The 21,842-nt window shown below is 42.9% G+C and overlaps 1 protein-coding gene across 1 annotated transcript in view; it reads left to right on the top strand.

Moving 5' to 3' along the window:
- The window catches only part of GALNT15 (polypeptide N-acetylgalactosaminyltransferase 15), a 73,364-nt gene that overhangs the window by 20,347 nt on the left and 31,175 nt on the right, over positions 1 to 21,842 (top strand). The window contains exons 3-5 of the mRNA XM_089659999.1: positions 4,009 to 4,213; positions 14,770 to 14,937; positions 15,351 to 15,468. Of these exons, the coding sequence (XP_089516125.1) occupies positions 4,009 to 4,213; positions 14,770 to 14,937; positions 15,351 to 15,468 (491 nt within the window). The remainder of the gene's footprint in view (positions 1 to 4,008; positions 4,214 to 14,769; positions 14,938 to 15,350; positions 15,469 to 21,842) is intronic.

Raw genomic sequence — 21,842 nt, forward strand, 5'->3', positions numbered from 1 at the left:
TGCAAACCTTAAAAATGAACTTCTTGTATTTGTTCCCTTTTGGGCTGTTAAATATAGCATTGGAAGTGTTTTGTTATATCTGATAATTGTAAAATACTAGTGGAGCCTGTTAGAAATTCTGAGGTGTCCAGTGGCATACGCACCTTTTGTCATCTTAAGGACGCTAATCATCTACAATGTTAAAGGTGTTCTGTGGTCAAGGCATACACTTTAATTTTACAATATCAGCATTGTTAGGTACAAAATCGTATAACATCAGCATTGTAATAAAAATACAAATAATAGTTATTTTTGACAATCCAATATAAGCTTACTTGAAAAATCTATTTTCATGTTGTGAGTTCTGCCTGTCTGCTGGACATCTCTTTCCACAACTTTTGGGATTCCTTGCATGCTTTGAAGCTTATCCACTTACTATCAATTTCTAAGGACTACATATCCCATGGTACCTTGCTGCCCACAAGCTGTGATTCTTGTACTGACTCCTCCCCTCAGCACTTCTGTAGTTCAGAAGGCATGCTCTGTGAAATGTGGGACACAGCAGTGCCTGCTCACAGGACACAGTGAAGACATGTCACAGAATTCAAGGAAGTAAATGTGTGGAGATCTTTACAAATTACATTTTCAAACTTCAAGATCATTCAGAATAGTAGGAAGAGGCTAGGAATAATTGAAAAACAGTGTAGAAATGAGTATATGATTTTACATTTTGACCATACATATGTTTTAACATCAGAGTTCACAGGAAATAAAAAACATATGTATTTTTGGAAATAGATTCCATAGACTGCAAGTTTTGGAATGAACTTCTAAGGACAATTATAGGAAATTATCATTGCTGGCTCTAAGTCACCGGTCACACTACGCGATTTGTGTGCAATTTCTGAAGACTTTATTGCTACGTGTGAAGATTTTCAACGGTTTCGCGCAATTTGCAGTGTGATTTTCATTATATTCTATGTATGTGGAATAGCAACAAAACTGCAGAAAAAGTAATGCAAAAACTACTGCAGCAAATCACAAATGTTAAGACACTGACATTCACATTCATTAGATGCAATTTCAGGTGCGATTTCAATTCCCAAATCGCATCGGCATGATCGGGCACTAAAGGTCCAAGCCCCAGGCCTTCATTACATAGTGAATTACTAAGATGAAGCAAGCATTTGGCCAATTAAGGTGTCAGTTTATTAATCAGTGATAAATGATTGCTGCTCAGTTCTCCGGCATTCTCGGAGAACACAGTTCTCCTGTGAATGCCTTTTATGAAGCAGTTCTCCGAACGAAGGGAGAACGGTCTACAAACGCTGGAGAACGGTCTACAAACTCTGGAAAACGGCTGATTTTACTATAATCTCGCGAGATTACAGTAAAAGATCAGTTTACTAAGCAGAGCTAAATTATCGCTGCTTAGTTTGTGGTCCCTCCGATTCTCCAGCTCTGGGCTTTAGAATCTGGAGGGAGAACACAGATCTCCAGTGAAAGGCTGAACATGTTCTCTGCTGATCTCCTGAGTGTCATAAACTGTGAATGACCAGAGAATAGCTGCAATCCTCTGAATTGCAGCTATTCTCTGTGTCATAAACGGACACCAAAGTCTGAAAAGTTTGAACTCCAGCCCTGGAAGCTTGTGCAGGGTCACTGACTCACTGGTAGTGAAGGTAGAGTCATGGGTCCTAAACCTTTAAAAAAAGCAATAGCAGTTTCTATATTTCTAACACCACAGATTCCCTTCAAAGCAAATCTGTGAATTGTTAGCAAGATCACAATGTTGAAGAGCAGATTCAAACAATGCAGATGTCATTCTACTCTTAGGCTGCTTTCTCACTTATCCATTTTTCTTCCTTTTTGCGTTTAAAAAAAGAGGAAGAAAATGCATGACCATTAAATCCTATGGACTCCTTTACACTGGTCATTTGCAGGTCTGCATTTTTGGTGCATATTTGGTGCTGTAAAAAAATGCACCAAAAATGCACCTTACCATTGAAATGAATGGAAAATGCAGCAAAAACACTGTGCGGTTTTTGAGTCACATCTTTTGTTCACAGGTTAAAAAAAGCACCAGAAATATGGCAAAAACGCATATGTGTTTTTCCATGTTTTTGCAAAGGAGCAGAGCAGAGAACTGCACATTCACATGCATGTGGTAATACATCAGGAAGGTCTGAATAGGCTCTAAGGCTGGCCATACATTATACAATTTTCTTGAGATTTTTGGTTTAGATTTATCAAAAACCATATAATAGGAGGTCAAAACTAACAACACTTTCAAATGTATCCAATTAGGCAGGCTCTTGCATTGCATAGTTGAATGTAAATCTAAAGGAAATTGGGCAGAAATTGGACAGAAAATTGTACAGTGTATGGCCAGCCTAACTCTTTAGTAACTTTTTTTGGGGGGGGTTTTGAGAATGTTTGTTCCCTGGCTGTCATGCTGATGCTTTGTCTTCAATGCTTTCTGAGATGCTGACCTAGAACAAGTAGAGAGATTCAGAATTCTGACATTTTTTCTGACACTCATATAAAGTGCTTATTCTGGGCCTGTGAATTAAAAGTGCTTGATTTAGAAACGGTGAGGCAGCCAATCGGCTTCTAATTTCTGCTTGTTCAGTTGGAAGCTGATTGGTTTTTATGCAGAGATGCACCAGATTTTGCATTATTCAGTTTTACTAAATCAACCCCAGTGAGTCAGTGTTACTTCAAACCTGGAGTTACACAAAAAAAGCATTCTTGCAGTGTAGCCACCCCAGACAAAAAGGGTTAAATGCTTCCAAGGTTTAGGCGTAAAGGAATAAACTGTGATACTTACCTTTTTCCTTGCTTCGGTAGGCTTTGTGTGCTTTCCTCTTCTATCCAAAGTTACATATTGAGGATGGGCCCTCACCATCCTCATGTACAATGCAGGGCTATTGATCCTGTATTGTACCTGATTAGGTCAGTGTGTGGCTGCTGGCCAACATACCTTAGAGAAGAAGGAATAGCCTGCCATAGTGAGGGATAAGGTAAGTATTTCCCTAAACTTAACAAGTATTTAAAGGGTAAGTCCATCCTATTGCTAACTAAACCTTTATCTGCTCCCACCCCCCTTCTAATCCCTATTCTATCTACAGTATGAAAGAAATATGCAAATACTTACCTATTCTGAGGGCGATCCACTCCGGTCACGTGATTAGCTGTCAGTGGCAGCTTCAGTCTGGAGGAGGGACAGTTAGCAACAGATGCCCCATAGTAAGCCTATGGGCAACATCAACACCTATGCTCTGCAGCTGGTGTCGGCTACCTCTCCTCTTCACTGAAGCTGACCTCTGGGGAGATCATGTGAATGGTCCAAATCGATCTCAGAATAGGTATACACGTCTTCCTTTCACAGGATAGATAGAAGGGGTTTAGAAGGGGACACATTTAAACTTAGTTAGGAATGGGCCATTGCAGCAATGTAATTCTCAGAGATTGGATTCAAATGTAGTGCAACTTTAGAGTGATTCTAAGGGTTTTTATATATTTTTTTTTTTAAATAACAAAACGTGTCTATACTTACCTACTGTGTGCAGTGGTTTTGCACAGAGCAGCCTGGATCCTCCTCTTCTTGGGTCCCCCGCAGGCTCTCCTGGCTCCTCCCTCTTGTCAGGTGCCCCTACAGCAAGCAGCTTGCTATGGGGGCACTTGCTGCTCCATGTGTCCATTTACACATGGAGCTGCAGCTTACCCCTCCCCCATTGGCTGACTGACTGTGATTGACAATGAGGTGGCAGAGACCTGGGACAGCCAAAGTTGTTATTCACATCGCTGGATTGCAGTGAAGCTCAGGTAAGTATTGAGGGGGCTGGGGGCACTGCTGCAGGTTTTTTACCTTTATGCATGGAATGCATGAAGGTAAAAAAAAACCTTCAGCCTTTACAACCACTTTAAGGAAAAATGTGAATATAAACAGATCTCTACGTACAAATAGGGTAAGATTGCTACCATGCTACCCTAGTTAGTTTTTTCATTCTTGTGCATTCTGTTCAGGTCACCTTAAGTCTGCTCTGAGTGAATACATTTCTCGAATTGGTGGAGTGAAGCTCATAAGAAGCAACAAAAGGCTTGGTGTTATAGGAGGTCGTATGCTTGGGGCAGCCAGAGCAACAGCGGAGGTTCTGGTTTTTATGGATCCGCATTGTGAATGCCACCCAGGCTGGCTAGAACCCCTGCTGAGCAGAATAATGAATAACAGGTAAGACAATTTCTACATAGAATTGCACTGCTGCCAGCCTGCAAAATTTGACTTGTGTAGTTATGTCAGAAAAACACAAAGTGGAGGTGTTGCTGTATTTCAACAATTCTGATCTTCATGCAAACAGTAAAATATTATTTATTATAGATACATACATTATACTGCAAAAAGTATTGGGACAACCCTCCAAATCATCGGATTCAGATGTTCCAATCACCTCCATGGTCACAGGAGTATAAAACCAAGCACCTAGGCATGCAGACTGCTTATACAAATATTTGTGAAAGAATGGGTCGTTCTCAGAAGCTCAGTGATTTAAAGCATTACACATTAATAGGTTGCCACTTGTGCAATAAGTCCACCCATGAAATTTCCTTTCTACTAAATATTCCACGGTCAACTGTTAGTGGTATTATAACAAGGTGGAAGCAACTGGGAACAACAGCAACTCAGCCACAAAGTGGTAGGCCACGTAAAATGATAGAGCGGGGTCAGCGCATGCTGAAGCACATAGTGCGCAGAAGTCGCCAGCTGTTTGCAGAGTCAATTGCTAAAGACCTCCAAACTTCATTTAGCCTTCAGATTATGTGCAATGCAAATAGTCGGATGTAGTGGTGTAATGCACGCAACCACTGGACTCTAGAGCAGTGGAGACATGTTATCTGGAGTGACGAATCACTCTTCTCTGTCTGGCAATCCGATGGAGGTGTCTGAGTTTTTTGGTTGCCAGGAGAATGGTACCTGCCTGACTGCATTGTGCCAAGTGTGAAGTTTGGTGGAGGGGGGATTATGGTGTGGGGTTGTTTTTCAGGTGTTGGGCTTGGCCCCTTAGTTCCAGTGAAACAAACTCTTAATGCAGGGCTCAAAATTTCCTGAGCTCCTCACCACCAGTTGCCCCACCCAGCCCTTACCCTGCCCAGCTCTTAATTCCGCCCCTAAACACGCATTTGTAAATTATCTCATGAAATGGCACTGTTAAATATTTCATGCAGAATGAAGGAAAGGAAGAAGGGAAATAGAATGAAGGAAGGAAGGAAGGAATGGAGAAAGGGAGGGAGGGGTGGAAGGGAGGGAGGGAGAAAAGGGTGGAAGGGAGGGAGGGGTGGGTCGGTTGGAAGGGAGGGAGGTAAGACCCACATGCTCAGTCAAATGCATCAGAGCTATCGGCTGCTCTTTGTTCAATTTCCAACCCACACATCCTCTGAAGCTGCTTGGACTTGTTTTTGGGCGGGCACAGGGGAAGGCAGAGCAGATCCAGCCTCTCTCCCCTCTTCTCCTATTGGTGCGGAAGATGGGGGGAGGGGCTGGCCACTGAGAAGCACACAGCTGGGGGGGACCCAGAAGGAAATGGAACATTCGCAGATGAACGGTGCAGTGGTGGGGGCAGTTACAAGGACTGATCTCCTGTATGGCTTTCAGTGAAGCAGCTGGAAGCCGCTTCTTCTCCACTCCCTCCAGCGGCTTTCAGCTGCTTGATAGAAAGCCATGCAGGAGATCTCTGCTTTTCACTGACCCCGCCACCGCCCCTCCCACACACCCCTAGTTCTGGTGCTACTCGACCCCACCTTATTTCCACTTGTCCAATGCGAGAGGGCAAGTGGAAATTTCAAGAGCTATCTTCAGGCATCAGCATACCAAGAAATTTTGGTCAATTTCATGCTCCCAACTTTGTGGGAACAGTTTGGGGTTGGCCCCTTCCTATTCCAACATGACTGCACACCAGTGCACCGAGCAAGGTCCATAAAGACATGGATGAGTGAATTTGGGGTGGAGGAACTTGAAAGGCCTGACCTCAACATCACAGAGTCCTGACCTCAACGCAATATAACACCTTTGGGATGAATTAGAGCAGAGACTGCAAGCCAGGCCTTCTTATCCGACATCAGTGCCTGACCTCACAAATGTGCTTCTGGAAGAATGGTCAAACATTCCCATAGGCACACTCCTAACCTTGTGGACAGCCTTCCCAGAAGAGTTGAAGCTGTTATAGCCACAATGGGTGGGCCAACTCAATATTGAACCCTATGGACTAAGACTGGGATGCTATAATGTTCATGTGAGTGTAAAGGCAGGCGTCCAAATACATTTGGCAATATAGTGTATGTAGCACTGTCATTTTTTGCAGTGCTATATATATATATATATATTGTACATTCACATCAGCGCCCTCAAGGAGCTTACAATCTAAGGTCCCTAACTCACATTCATACATACACATTCTAAAATCAATTTAGACAGGGGCCATTTAACCTACCAGCATGTTTTTGGAGCATGGGAGGAAACTGGTTCACCTGGAGGAAACCCACGCAGACACAGGGAAAACATGCAAACTCCATGCAATTAGTGTTTTGGTTGGGATTCGAATCAATGACCCAAGCGCTGCTAGGAGGACGCTTAGAAACTGTGCTGCCCCCCAGTCGTGGGACAAAGTAATCCAGTCCCCAGGGTAAAGATGCTTAACGGTGCCCCTTCCAGGTAGAGTAGCAAGTGAGGTGGGGTAAGAGTGATGTACACAGCACACTGAAAGATATGTAACATATGAGTTCAATAGCGGTACACATTCTATCGCACAGTGAAGCCAATCAGTGTGGCCATGGCAGCAGGGAGCCTGGCATTTGTGCAAGACACTCAGGTGGGGGGGAGAACTCCAAAAGATTGTGCCCAGGGCAAGTGCCCCTCCCCCCTTGTCCCAGCCCTGCTGCTCACACAGTTGAAATACTGTACATATATATGTGGAAGCTGTTTTACCTGCAAAGGATGGGCATTACTGTCCAACCAGCCCAGAGATTTACACAGCTCTGCCACTGCAGTAAAGTTACATAGCCCAGTTACCTTTCAGCCTCTTTCCTGTGACTGGGCAGTGAAAAAGAAGCAGCTGTTTTTACCTGTTGAGTTCCCTGTTTACAAAAGATTTCCTCTTGACTGTACATAAAATGCACTCTACTACAAAAACATCTTTGGGACCACACTACGTATTTGGCTAATTTTATTTTAACAATTCCTACTAACAAATATTTCACATGCAAACATAATTGCCATTTAATTGAAACGTATACTGTAAAACAGATGTTAGCAGTAAGCTCCAGTTTCTAAATATAGTTGTTCCCATCAAGTGCTATGGTTAAGATTCCGGCTTTGGTAAGAATTTGTGGTTTATGTTTTTCATTATTTGAAAGCCTCTATAAAGCCTTTTTACAGAATGATTGCACGTATGTACAGACAGGTTCTCCCTTCTGATTGTACCTTGTTGTTGCTGTATTTATTTTCCTATGCAATTGTATATTTTATGTGTCTTATGTGTGTGTTGCTTACCTCCCTTTGTATCAGCATGTAAGGCAGAACGGGAGATGATAGTGCTATATAAATCATCACTAATAAGATAAATGTGACTCTCAGTGCTAAAATAATCAGACGTTCTCAGGAAACACCAGATGTTTGTAGAAAATTTTATTTTCAGACTAACTTTCAGATTAAATTCATATACTTTGCTGCAGCATCCAAAATCTTCTACATAGTAAGTGTAGCTTCATCCAAACACATGTATGGTACAAAATTCATGAAACCCCTGCAACATTTTCATTGTTATTAATGACACTTTTTTTTGTTGAAAAATATACTTTATTTTATTAAAAATACAGCATATAAAATACAATATAATCAATCTCTGTACTTCGAATCAGCTCATCAATACACCATGTTACAATGCAGTTTCAATCACACAATAAATGCATGCACTCTGCAGTATGGTGCCTAATGTGTTGTGCAGAACAAAAGTCCCTGAACCATCACATCGCCACATTACCCTAAAAGCATTGTATGGTCACTAAGGTACCACCAAAATATCTAATGGCGCAATGTCAGGTGTGCAGTGCCTGAGTTTAGACCCCTGTCCTGCACATCATACATGGCACCAAAACTAAAATAAACCATGCAACATTTCACAATTCAACAATCAAAGGGTGCGATGGGGGATAGGAAAGAGCGATAACAGAGGTGAAAAGAGTTCACAGGCCTTTATTGAAATGACAAAGACACACAGGGGAGAGTGGGGAAAGAGAAATCTTCAGACATTCTATTCCTCCTTAAAGCCCATAAGTTTATAGTCTCTAAGCAGACTGTGGAACAGTCTGCAACAGTCCTCAATGGACATCGTCTTCCTCTGGTGGATGAGGCACTTTCTGGCACACCACAAAGAGTCCCTAAAGCAACACATCACCCGCCAGGAGCCATCAATATCCTTCTGTGTAAATGTCCCACACAGGGCCGGTAGTAGACTATTTTGTGCCTACGCAAGACCAGATACTTTCAACCCCCCCAAAAAAAAATAAATAAAGGCTGTAAATGCAGCCTGTGCAGGGATGCTTTCTCTTATTTCCTTGCCAATGTTAGCTGTGTGGAGCCTGGGGAGTTGGGAGGAAGTGATGTTGCGCGCAGCTTCCACAGCACCACATTGGCTGAATACATTTTCTTGGATTGGCATAGTTATGAGGAGCCATCTCAGGGCGGCGTTTGGGGTTTCTGAGGAGCAGTGTCCGGGCAGTATGTGGAATTTAGGAGGAGCAGTGAATGGGGGAAGTATGTCAGGTCTATGAGGAGTGGTGTCTGGACAGTATGTGGAGTGTATGAGAAGTGGTGTCCAGGCAGTATCTGGGGTCTATTAGGAGCAGTATGTGGGGTCTATGAGGAGTGGTGACTGGTGTATGTGGGGTCTGTGAGGAGCAGTGTCCAGGCGGTATGTGGAGTTTATGAGGAGCAATGACTGGAGGCGGTATACGGGGGACAATGAGGAGTGGTGTTGGGTGATATGTGGGGTCTATGACAAGCGGTGACTGGGGGCGGTATGTGGGGTCTATGAGAAGTGGTCTCTGGGCGGTGTGTGGGGTCTATGAGGAGCAGTGACTGGGCGCAGTATATTGGGTGTATGAGGATCAGTGTTGGGGCAGTATGTGGGAGGTATGAGGAGTGGTGTCAGGAAGGTATGTGAGATCTATGAGGAGTGGTGTTGAGGCCGTATGTGGGGGGTATGAGGAGCAGTATGTAGGGGTTAGGAGGTGTCCGGGTGGTATGTGGGGTATATGAAGGGGGGTATATGAGGTATATAAGGAGTGGTGTCTGGGCAGTATGTAGGGGGTATGACGTGTCCTGGTGGTATGTGGGGGGTATGAGGATCGGTGCAACATTATGACTAGGTGAGCTCCTCCCTGGTGAGATGAAGAGGAGAGTGTGGGAATCTCCCAGCAGGGTGTTGGATGGAGCATATTTATGTTAATGAAGGGTGCGGGGAGAGGCTCAGGGTGAGAGGGGGGGTGTTGAGGCCGTTTTGGAGTCAGTGAGTAATGCTGCAAGAGGCAGAGAGTTCAGTGTATCTGGGATGCAGCCCTCAGCCCGTTGTGAGGGCTCTGTTATGGAGGTGGAGATGTGGGCTCTGTGCTGGTGGCTGAGTTTGCTGGGGTTCCTGTTAGTTGGGGGTGTCAGTCCTGGTGCGACAGTGAAGGTGTATGGAGGAACAAGTGGACAAACGGCTGGAGGGCCCTCCTCAGATGAGTGGGGATGTAAAGTGGACAGAGAGCAGGGAGCTCCATCTGCAGAGCAGGAATGGCTGTGAATGGTAATCGGGGGAATCCAGTGTTCATCCAGCTCCAGTCCTGGACAGTGTTGGTGTAGATGAGGACAGATAAGGACAGACACAGAGCAGACTGCTACTGCAAGTACCATGCGAAGAGCCCCACCTAGCCGGCTGAGCTTGATGTGGATGTGATGTACGGATGTAACGATCCGGCTGTGTGCTGTGGCTCGAGATCCATAGCCGGAATCTATTGGGAACAGTGCTGGGATTATGGGACTGTCAGGTGTGGGGACCAGCCCGCTGCATCGGCCCAATGAACCTGCTGTGCTATGCCAGTGATGAGGAGGATGGAGCCTTGTGGTGCGGGTCAGGAGGGAGTAGAGGGCCCCGGGGCCCCAGGAGGCTGAGGAGGAGTGTGAACAGCAGTCCCCAGTTCCAGCTTCACAACTACCAGGTGTCCGTTCCTGAGAACGAGCTGGCAGGGACCGGGTGATCTCCATGAGAGTCACCGATCAGGACCCAGGGGAGGTGGGCTGGCTGGAGTATGTCATGGAGGCTTTGTTTGACAGTCGTTCCATGTGTATGGGCTGTCCCCCCCTGATGGTGGCCCTGGTGGGGAACATCAACAGATCAACGGCCCTGGTTGCGCCCTAGGCAGTTGCCTAGTGGTAGTGCCTACCCTGGTCCCACAGAATAGTCCATTAAACACCCCAAAGTGTGCGATGGCTGCATTGCATACAAAATCTTTTGAGTTCTGGTTCCAGAGCTCTCAGCAGGTTCTGTGCAAAGGGGCACTCACAGAAAACATGAGCAGTTTTCCCATTGATGATATAATGACACATGCAACAAATTCAAGCAGTTCTTATTTGCAATGCTTGTACTGTACGGTGCTATTGTTGTTGACTAGTTCATTAAGAAATATGGTCTGTAATATGGAGAGACCGGGACCACCAACCAGCCATTTGTAAAGTAAAACAATCTTTATTGTTTCCAAACAAAGCAGCTTTTTTCAGCCATACAGAAAACAGCAGTCCAAACTCCTGGTACAAAAATCAAACTTTCGGCTCACAACTTGAAAACTTGTCCCTTACCATGACTGAAGTGATACTAAAGGCATATTTAAAATAAATAAATATATAACAAACAGAGCAGCCCCAATCCTCTTCTTCTCAGGTCACCAGCCAGCGCTCCTGGCCCCTCCCTCCTGTTGGGTGCTCCTCCCCGTAGCAAGCAGCTTGCTATGAAGCCACCCGGACAGGCGTGCTCCCGTGCCGCTGCTCCGTGTGTCCATTCACACACAGAGCTGTGGCTCGGCCCTGCCCATCACCCTTCTCATTGGCTCACTGGCTGTGATTGACAGCAGCGGGAGCCAATGGTTCCCGCTGCTGTCTCAGCCAATATGGAGAGGAAGTCTGGGGATAGCCAAGACTCCAGTGCACATCGCTGGATCGAGAGGGGGCTTAGGTGGGTATTGAGGGGGGGGGGGCTGCACAGAGAAGGTTTTTTACCTTCATGCATCCTATGCATGAAGGTAAAAACCTTAAAACTTTACAACCACTTTAAGTCCTCACTTACCTCAAGGGTTTAAAAGTCAGGTCACCAGCCATTTAGCAGGGTCTCCATTACAGCAGTTCACCACTCTGTCTCCCAAGTGTATCCTTCCTCATGCTCCACCTCACAGACACCTATTAGCCATTTCCTTTTAAAAACTCCCTTGAAGGTGGGTTAACCTTTCAGGACCCAAGTAACTGTAATCAGAGTTGAAGGCTATTTCCTACCCATAGTCTCTCTGAACTCCCAAATTCCATATCCCATATAAGGACTTACTAATTTTGGGCAAACTAAATCTATTTTCTTCTTTCCAACCCGATCCCTTCACATTGCATGGGTGAGAACCCCTGAGCACTCGAAAACTGATTTGCTGAGTGATTTGTTGTTTAAATCGCCCATTTTAAATGTATTTATTACAGGCATTTAAATACACTATATAAGTATTGGGACACCCCTCCAAATCATTGGATTCAGGTGTTCCAATCACCTCCATGGCCACAGGTATATAAAATCAAGCACCTAGGCATGCAGACTGCTTCTACAAACATTTTATGAACTAATGGGTGGCTCATCAGGAGCTCCATGAAGTCAAGCGTGGTATCGTGATAGGTTGCCAACTGTGCAATAATTCCATCCATGAATTTTCCTTGCTACTAAATATTCCACGGTCAACTGTTAGGGGTATTATAACAAAGTGGAAACAACTCGGAACAACAGCAATTCAGCTGCGAAGTGGTAGCCATGTAAAATGATAGAGAGGGGTCAGCGCATGCTGAAGCGCACAGTGCGCAGAAGTCACCAACTGTCTGCAGAGTCAATAGCTAAAGACCTCCAAACTTCATGTGGCCTTCAGATTAGCACAACAACAGTGCATAGAGAGCTTCATGGAATAGGTTTCCATGATTGAGCAACTGCATCCAAGCCTTACATTACCAAGTGCAATGCAAAGTGTTTGATGCAGTGGTGTAAAGCACACTGCCACTGGACTCTAGAGCAGTGGAGACGTGTTCTCTGGAGTGAAGAATCATGCTTTTCTGTCTGGAAATCCGATGGATGTGTGTGGGTTTGGGGGTTGCCAGAACGGTACTTGCCTGACTGCATTGTAATAAGTGTAAAGTTTGGTGGAGGGGGGATTATGATGTGGGGTTGTTTTTCAGGGGTTGGGCTTGGCCCCTTAGTTCCAGTGAAGGGAACTCTTAAGGTGTCGGCATACCAAGACATTTTGGACAATTTCATGCTCCCAACTTGTGGGAACAGTTTGGGGATGTCCCCTCCCTGATCCAACATGACTACGCACCAGTAAACAAAGCAAGGTACATAAAGACATGGATGAGCAAATTTTGGGTGGAGGAACTTAACTGGCCCATACAAAGTCCTAACCTCAATCCAATAGAACACCTTTGGGATGAATTAGAGCGGAGACTACGAGCCAGGCCTTCTCATCCGACATCAATGCCTGACCTCATGCACTTCTGGAAAAATGGTCAAACATTTCCATAGACACACTCCTAAACCTTGTGGACAGCCTTCCCAGAAGAGTTGAAGCTGTTATAGCTGCAAAGAGCAAGCCAACTCAATATTGAACCCTACGGACTAAGACTGGGATGCCATTAAAGTTCATGTACGTGTAAAGGCAGGCATCCCAATACTTTTGGCAATATAATGTAGTGCTGATAATTTAGGCAGCACTTTACATACTGTATATTGTCCATTCACAGTCCCTGCCCTCAAGGAACTTTTAATCGAACATTCCAACCTCATATGCACACAAACAAATACTAGGACAAATTTACATATTAACAGTTTTTGGAGTGTGGAAGGAAACCTGAGTGCCTTAATCATTATTTATTGCATCTTTGAGACAATTCTGCAATTACATTTCTCTTTACGTTTCTCTGTAACTGATATTTGATATTTCCATCACTCTTTCAGCTTTTCCATATAGCTTCTCTGCCTGTAAAACTGCACTACTTTGCAGGAGAGATGCTTTCAACAGTTATGTCGGTGTTCCAACAGATTCATATACTCCTTACTGAAACATACATGAATCTGTTGGAAGTTTCACCATTTGTCTCACTACTATGAGTTAGATCTCTAAAGGGCTTCTACGGCACTTTCAATGAATTCCGGGCACTGTTTAAAGCTCTGGTGCCCAAAACTGCCTTGACCATCAGTGCAGGGGAGATGTGAAAGTTAAACTTCTCTGGCACAGACCACCAATGCTGAGGGGGTGGGGGGGGGGGGATTATATTTTACTGCTACTAACCACCAATGCAGGGGGGTGGGGGAGTACATTTAACTGCCAGTGACTACCAATGTATGTGTGAGCGATGATAATAGTACTGACAGCACTGCTGGGGGCTTTTATTGCAGCCACTGACTCCAATTTTGAGGGATTTTATTGTCTGACACCGATGTTGGGGTTATTATAGTGTCCACTGACACCAATGTTGAAGGTTATTGTTGCACTCACTGACACCAATGTTGGCGGTTATTATTGTGCTCAATGGGCAGGTCCATAATGTCCTGCAATTATGGGATTTCCTCAGTATTTTGGGTTAAAAGATGCTGGGCATCAATTAAAGAGAAGTATGGACTTATTTTTTTCCCCCAATTATATGTATATGGATGCTGCATCTGTCCCTTGCTGGCTCTAAGTGTGAGACCTCAATGATCACATGACTGCTGATCGCTGAGTTCTCACAGCTGCTCTGCTCAGAATGGGATTGTCAGTCACTGCTGTCTGCTCTGCCCTACCATTGCTCACTGGAGTGCTGGGCTGGGCAGGGAGTGACTGGCTCAGGCTCTCAGTGGATTGCTGAGAGGCTAAGCCAGGTGCCGCCCCAGACTCTGGGGTGGATTCCGACTTTAAAGTCACAATCTTTTCCCAACATGGACTGGCTGAGTGATGTCGGCTGACAGTGGGCTTCAGCCCGCTGTTGGCTGAAAACGGGTCACAGGAGTGCAGAACAAACTGGACTGCTTTGATCAACAGGAGAAGTACAGCCCAAAAGGTTTTGGCTGTACTTCGCCTTTAACCTGAAAGACCAAGAACATTTAGTAGCAGAAAGCAGTTACCACAGGACACAGCACTGGCAGGAGTGCTGCAGCCAGAACTGCTAATTAAACACCCCCTGAGGCCCCAATGTAAGAAAAAATGGCTGGAATTGGTTTTTAGAACAGCCTTTCAACGCACAAAAAATGAAAATGTATGCACGTGTTGACACACACATGGGGTGTGTGAATGGGCCCTAAAAGTATTTTACTAATATCTATAAATACGACTGAGATGGCTTCTCTTATAAATATGTAAATATTTAAAACACGAATATAAACTCTGTATGAGCTCTTGATTTTTTGTTTATAACAATATATCTTAAAAAAAAAAAGTATTGTAATGTCTCTTTACAAATATAGCATTCTTTTTTTCACATCATAGAAATAGAATAGTTTCACCCATTCTAGATGTCATTGACCGGAAAACGTATGACTATTACCACTCACCTGACCTGAGACAAGGAGTGTTTGATTGGAAACTTGATTTTCACTGGGTTAATCTGGCAGAGAGGGAAGAGAAGGTACGACAATCTCCCATCATTCCATTCAGGTAATGTTTAATTATTTAGCCAAGAAGAAATTTGCAAAGCTATACATTGCTTGGCTTTATTTAACATGGGTATCAATGAACAGTGGCAATATAGAAAGTATGTGCCCACAAAAAGCAATCTGAAATCCTCTTTAATGACCTGAAATCAGTTTTGGGGATATGTCAAAGTAATGACTTGCTTTGTGATACCCCTAGAAAAGTGCCACTAATGACAAGATTCTCAGCCCACCGTATGACCTTAATGCCCCTGCATTCTTGTAAAGTCTCAGGCTAAATTTGTAATCAATATGCAATAATAAAATGACATGATTTCTAAACATTTATTACCATTTATGGTGACTATTGCCCTAATAAATCACTTGTGGATTGTGATTTTAAGTGTTATAATGTAATAATGTGTGATATTCACCCAGAACTCCTGTAATACCAGGAAGTGTAATAGCTGTGGACCGTCACTACTTTCAGAATATTGGAGCCTTCGATACAGGCATGGAGAATTCAGGAGTCGAAAATACTGAGCTTTCTATCCGGGTGAGTTAACATATCATGAATTATAGTGAAGAATATAAAAGCAAATATTGGAAGGAAAACAAGAAAAGAATCTGTTCTCTACGATAAGAGAGGCAATTTTACATTTGGCTGAGCACTGCCAGTATTAATCTATGGGTTTTTTTGAAAAGTGACAGCTAAGGTCACATGCTTTAAAAAACAACCAAAAGGACTATAGAGCAAAAAAGGGTAGACGAGTGCGCACAGATACTGAGTAATAAAATATATATATATATATATATATATATATATATATACATACATACACAGTGTATATATATATATATATATACAGTATATATATATATGTACAGTTGTGTTCAAAATAAAATAATAGTCAGACATCACTAACCTGATCAATCACTGTTTTTGGTAGAAATTATATTTCTACATGGCAAATAATTTACTAGTAGTCATGACATGCATGCTGCTGATTCTGCATAATTGAATCACTAATTGAAAGGGGCATGTTCAAAATAATAGCAGTGTGGAGTTCTATTAGTGAGGTCATTCATTCTTTGAAAAACAGTTGGCAGTTATTGCCCTTATTTGAGGAAGGAAGGCAGCATATGTTGTACATGCTGGTTACAGTGCATTTCTCTCTGAAATTCTGAGGAGAATGGGTTGTTCCAGACATTGTTCAGAAGAACAGCGTACCTTGATTAAAAAGTTGATTGCAGAGGGGAAAACATATAAAGAAGTGCAGAAAATGATAAGCTGCTCAGCTAAAATGATCGCAAATGCTTTAAAATGGCAACCAAAACCTGAAAGACGTGGAAGAAAGCGAAAAACTACCATTCGAATGGATAGAAGAATAACCAAAATGGCAAGGACTCAGCCAACAATCAGCTCCAGGAAGATCAAAGAAGGTCTAAAGTTACCTGTGAGTACTGTTACAATTAGAAGACGCCTATGTGAAGCCAAGCTATCTGCAAGAAGCCCCCGCAAAGTCCCACTGTTGAAAAAAAGACATGTGCTGAAGAGGTTACAATTTGCCAAAGAGCACATTGACTGGCCTAAAGAGAAATGGCGCAACATTTTGTGGACCGATGAAAGTAAGATTGTGCTTTTTGGGTCTAGTGGCCGGAGACAGTTTGTCAGACGACCCCCAAACACTGAATTCAAGCCACAGTACACTGTGAAGACAGTGAAGCATGGTTGCGCAAGCATCATGATATGGGGATGTTTCTCATACTACGGTGTTGGGCCTATTTATCGCATACCAGGGATCATGGATCAGTTTGAATACATCAGAATACTTGAAGAGGTCATGCTGCCTTATGCTGAAGGGGAAATGCCCTTGAAATGGGTGTTCCAACAAGACAATGACTCCAAACACACCAGTAAATGTGCAACATCTTGGTTCCAGACCAACAAGATTGACGTTATGGAGTGGCCATCCCAATCCCTGGATTTTAATCCAATAGAAAACTTGTGGGGTGACATCAAAAATGCAGTTTCTGAAGCAAAACCAAGAAATAGAGAAGAACTGTGGAATGTAGTCCAATCATCCTGGGCTGGAATACCTGTTCACAGGTGCCAGAAGTTGGTTGACTCCATGCAACACAGATGTACAGCAGTTCTCAGAAACAGTGCTTATACAACTAAATATTCATTAAGTGATTCAAAGGAAAGCAAAATCTTCAAACATTTTTCAGTTTATATAGTGAATGTTTGAGTTTGTAAAGAAGAATACAAACACTGCTATTTTTTCGAACAGTCTAATATTCACTTTTCTTCAATTTTTTTAGAGGAACAACACAAATTTGATATATTTTTCTTCATGTTTTGATTTGGAATAGAATGTGTAGTGTTCCCAATGCATTTGTGTGTATGGAAATAAAAGCTATTAGAAGGATTTTGAGCTTTATTCACTTTTTTCAACACACTGCTATTATTTTGAACACAACTGTGTATATGTATATATATATATATATATATATATATGTGTATATATATATATATATATATATGTATGTATATATATATATATATATGTACAGTTGCAAGAAAAAGTATGTGAACCCCTTGGGATTACGTGGAGTTTTGCATGAATTGGGCATAAAATGTGCTCTGAACGTCATCTAAGTCACAACAATAGAAGAACACAGTCTGCTGAACATAATACTACACAAACATTAGATGTTGCCATGGTTTAATTGCACTTAACATGTAAACATTCACAGTGCAGGGAGGAAAAAATATGTGAGGCCCTAGCTTAACCTCCCTGGCGGTATGATTATTTCAGATTTTTGGTGCTGAAAGCGGTACCATTTTTTTGCATGGAAATATGTATTTTTTTTATTGTAGGCTGTAATTTTTAGGAAAAACTCACTGAAATCTGTCCGAACAAGAGTCTAGTAAACATCCCGGGTAGGATAAAATTTGAAACACAAAATCATAAATTATAATTTAATAAATAATCATAAAAATAATATAAAAATAATAAAAAATTTAATTCAATAATATAATCAAACCAAAAACACTGAAATGTGAAATAGAGCGCCAAGTTCGCACATTGCTGAGCTCAGTCGCAAAATCGTTTTCAGTTTCTGATGACGAATTTCCCCCACGAATCATTATCACTCAATTCTGTAAGTGGTTCTGATTTACTATCGCTGTTCTCTAGCCGGTCTAAACCGCTTTTGACCTAAAGGGACACTTTTTGGACGCCATGGACATTTCTCAGTTTCCAGGCAGAAAGAACAGACAAAATGCAGGCAGGGCACAGGACAAAGTACTAGGGACAATATGTATGTGAAATAGGTTGAAACAGCAATGTTTTACTGTGTAAAATGAAAAAAAAAAAAAAATGACATTTTTTAAAATTTTTAAATTTCCCGCCGCCGCCGCGTCCCGACGTCACAGGGACAGGACACAGAAGCCGGATGCCGGCATCGGCCGGAGGAGATGGCCGGGGACGCTGCAGGGGACACATCGCGGGAGCGCAGGGTAAGGTAAGTGAAGAACACATGCCGGAGCAGCGCCGCATGGTATTCCCGAGTGTAGCTCGGGGTTACCGCTTTTGGTACTGAAATGTTACCCCGAGCTACACTCGGGAATACCGCCAAGGAGGTTAATGACTTCTCCCAGAGCTAATTGGAGCCAGGAATGAGCCAACCTTGACTCCAATCAGTGTGATGATATTGGATGTGTTGCTGACAGCTGTCCTGCCCTTAAAAAACACACACCTGTTTTGGGTTTACTGGTTTCAAGAAGCACTGTCTGATGTGAACCATGCCTTGCAGAAAAGAGCTCTCAGAAGACCTACGATCAAGAATTGTTGACTTGCATGAAGCTGGAAAGGGTTACAAAAGTATCTCCAAAAGCCTTGATGTTCATGTGTCCATGGTAAGACAGACTGTCTACAAATGGAGAAAGTTTAGCACTGTTGCTACTCTCCCTAGGCATGGTCGTCCTGTAAAAATGACTGCAAGAGCACAGCGCAGAATGCTGCATGAGGTAAAGAAGAATCCCAGAGTGTCAGCTAAAGACCTACAGAAATCTCTGGCTCATGCTAACATTTTTGTTGACATATCTACAATAAGGAAAACATTAAACAAGAATGGAGTACATGGGAGGACACCACGGAGGAAGCCATTGCTGTCCAAAAAGAATATTGCAGCACGTTTGAAGTTTGCAAAAGAGCACCTGGATGTTCCACAGCACTACTGGCAAAATATACTGTGGACAGATGAAACCAAGATTGAGTTGTTTGGGAAGAACACACAACACTATGTGTGGAGAAAAAAAAGGCACAGCACACCAACATCAAAACCTCATCCCCACTGTAAAACATGGCGGAGGGAGCATGATGGTTTGGGGCTGCTTTGCTGCCCTAGGGCCTGGAGGGATTGTTGTCATTGATGGGAAAATGAATTCCAGAGTTTATCAAGACATTTTGCAGGAAAACGTACGACCATCTGTCCGCCAGCTGAAGCTCCGCAGAGGATGGGTGATGCAACAGGCCAATGACCCAAAGCATACAAGTCATTCAACAAAACAATGGCTGCAACAGCACAGAATACGCCTTCTGAAGTGGCCCAGCCAGAGTCCTGACCTCAACCCGATTGAAATGCTGTGGCATGACCTTAAGAGAGCGATTCACACCAGACATCCCAAGAATATTGCTACACTGAAACAGTTTTGTGAAGAGGAGTGGTCCAAAATTACTCCAGATCGTTGTGCAGGCCTGATCTGCAACTGCAGGAAACGTTTGGTTGAGGTTATTGCTGCCAAAGGAGGGTCAAACAGTTATTAAGTCCAAAGGTTCACATACTTTTTCCTCCCTGCACTGTGAATGTTTACATGTTATGTGCAATTAAACCATGGCAACTTCTAATGTTTGTGTAGTATTATGTTCAGCAGACTGTGTTCTTCTATTGTTGTGACTTAGATGACGTTCAGAGCACATTTTATGCCCAATTCATGCAAAACGCCACGTAATCCCAAGGGGTTCACATACTTTTTCTTGCAACTGTATATGTTCAAGCTATAGTTATATAATGAATATGGACTGAAAGTGCACTCTCTCAGGTTTATTTGGAGGTATGTACATCCAAATTGGAGGATGGATTTATGGACTACAGCTCTTAGGAGCAGCCATCCCCCCTTTTTCAAGGGACCAATAGTAAATGGACAATTGAATCAAAAGCTGTTTCATGGCCAAGCATGGGCTACTCCATTATTTCTTCATCAATTAAGCAGGTAAAAGGTCTGGAGTTGATTCTAAGTGTGGTATTTGCATTTGGAATCTATTGCTGTGAACCTACATCATACATTCAAAGGAGCTGTCCATGCAAGTGAAACAGGCCATTGTAAGGCTTCAAAAACTAAACAAATCCGTTAGAGAGATAGCAGCAACATTAGGAGTGGCCAAATCAACAGTTTGGTATATTCTGAGGAAAGAAGAATGCACTGGTGAACTCAAAACATAAAAAGGCATGGATGTCCATGGAAAACAACAGTGGTTGATGATCGCAGGATCCTCTCTATGGTAAAGAAAAACCCATTCAAAACATCCAGACAAGTAAAGGACACTCTCCAGGAGGTGGGCGTATCATTGTCAAAGTCTACAATCAAGAAAAGACTTTACAAGAGCAAATACAGAGGGTTCACCACAAAGTGCAAACCATTCATAAGCCTGAAGAATAGAAAAGCCAGATTAGTCTTTGCCAAAAAACATCTAAAAAAGATAGACCAGTTCTGGAAAAGCATTTTTTGGATGGATGAAACTAAGATGAATCTGTACCAGAATGACAGAAAGAAAAATAGTGAGAAGGCTTGGAACAGCTCATGATCCAAAGCACATAACGTCATCTGTAAAACAAGGTGGAGGCAGTATGATGGCATGGGCATGCATGGGTTCCAGTGGCACTGGGTCATTGGTGTTTATTGATGATGTGACAGAAGACAGAAGTAGCCGGATGAATTCTGCAGTGTTTAGAGATATACTGTCAGCCCAGATTCAGGCAAATGCAGCAAAGTTGATTGGATGGTGCTTCACAGTACAGATGGACAATGATTCAAAACACACTGCAAAAGCAACCCAGGAGCTTTTGAAGGAAAAGAAGTGGAATATTCTGCATTGGCCGAGTCAATCACCTGATCTCAACCCAACTGAGCATGCATTTCACTTGCTGAAGGAAAGACTAAAGGTAGAAAGACCCACAAACAAAGAACAACTGAAGACAGCTGCAGTTAGAGCCTGGAAAGCATCAGAAAGGAGGAAACCCAGTCTTTGGTAATGTCCATGGGTTCCAGACTTCAGTCAGTCATTGCCAGTAAAGGATTCACAACAAAATATTAAAAATGAACATTTTATTTATGATTATGTTAATTTGTCCAATTACTTTTGGTCCCTTGAAAAAGGGGGGGTGGCTTCTCTTAAGAGCTGTAATTCCTAAACCCCTCCTCCAATTTGGATGTACATACCCTCAAATTATCAAACTAAAACTGAGAGTGTGCACATTCAGCCCATATCCATTATATAACTATAGCTTGAATATGTTTTGGTAAATACCTAAAAAAAACTATAATTGTGCCTGTGTCCAAATATATATGAGCCTAACTGTATATTGTGATATTCTGGGGGATTACGCTCACACTAGTGCCATGTAAAATCAAGCTAAGTCTTTATTTTTCCAAATAACTTTAACAAAAACAGCTTTCTGGCAGCAAAAAGAAATAAAACTGTCCCAGCAGAGGGGTAATAGTCTTCCAGCCTCTACAGGGGCTCAAACACAAGTATGGAGCAGACAAACAACAGTCCTTAACCCAAAATAATCTTTGGGGCTTAAAACCATCCACAGAATAGGTAATTCCATAGAAATGTCACTCCAGGGCTATGTCCTCGC

Source organism: Staurois parvus, unplaced genomic scaffold, assembly GCF_062004578.1.
Source record: "Staurois parvus isolate SC_StPar_1 unplaced genomic scaffold, SC_StPar_1.0 ptg001194l, whole genome shotgun sequence".
In the NCBI taxonomy this organism is placed as follows: Eukaryota; Metazoa; Chordata; class Amphibia; order Anura; family Ranidae; genus Staurois; species Staurois parvus.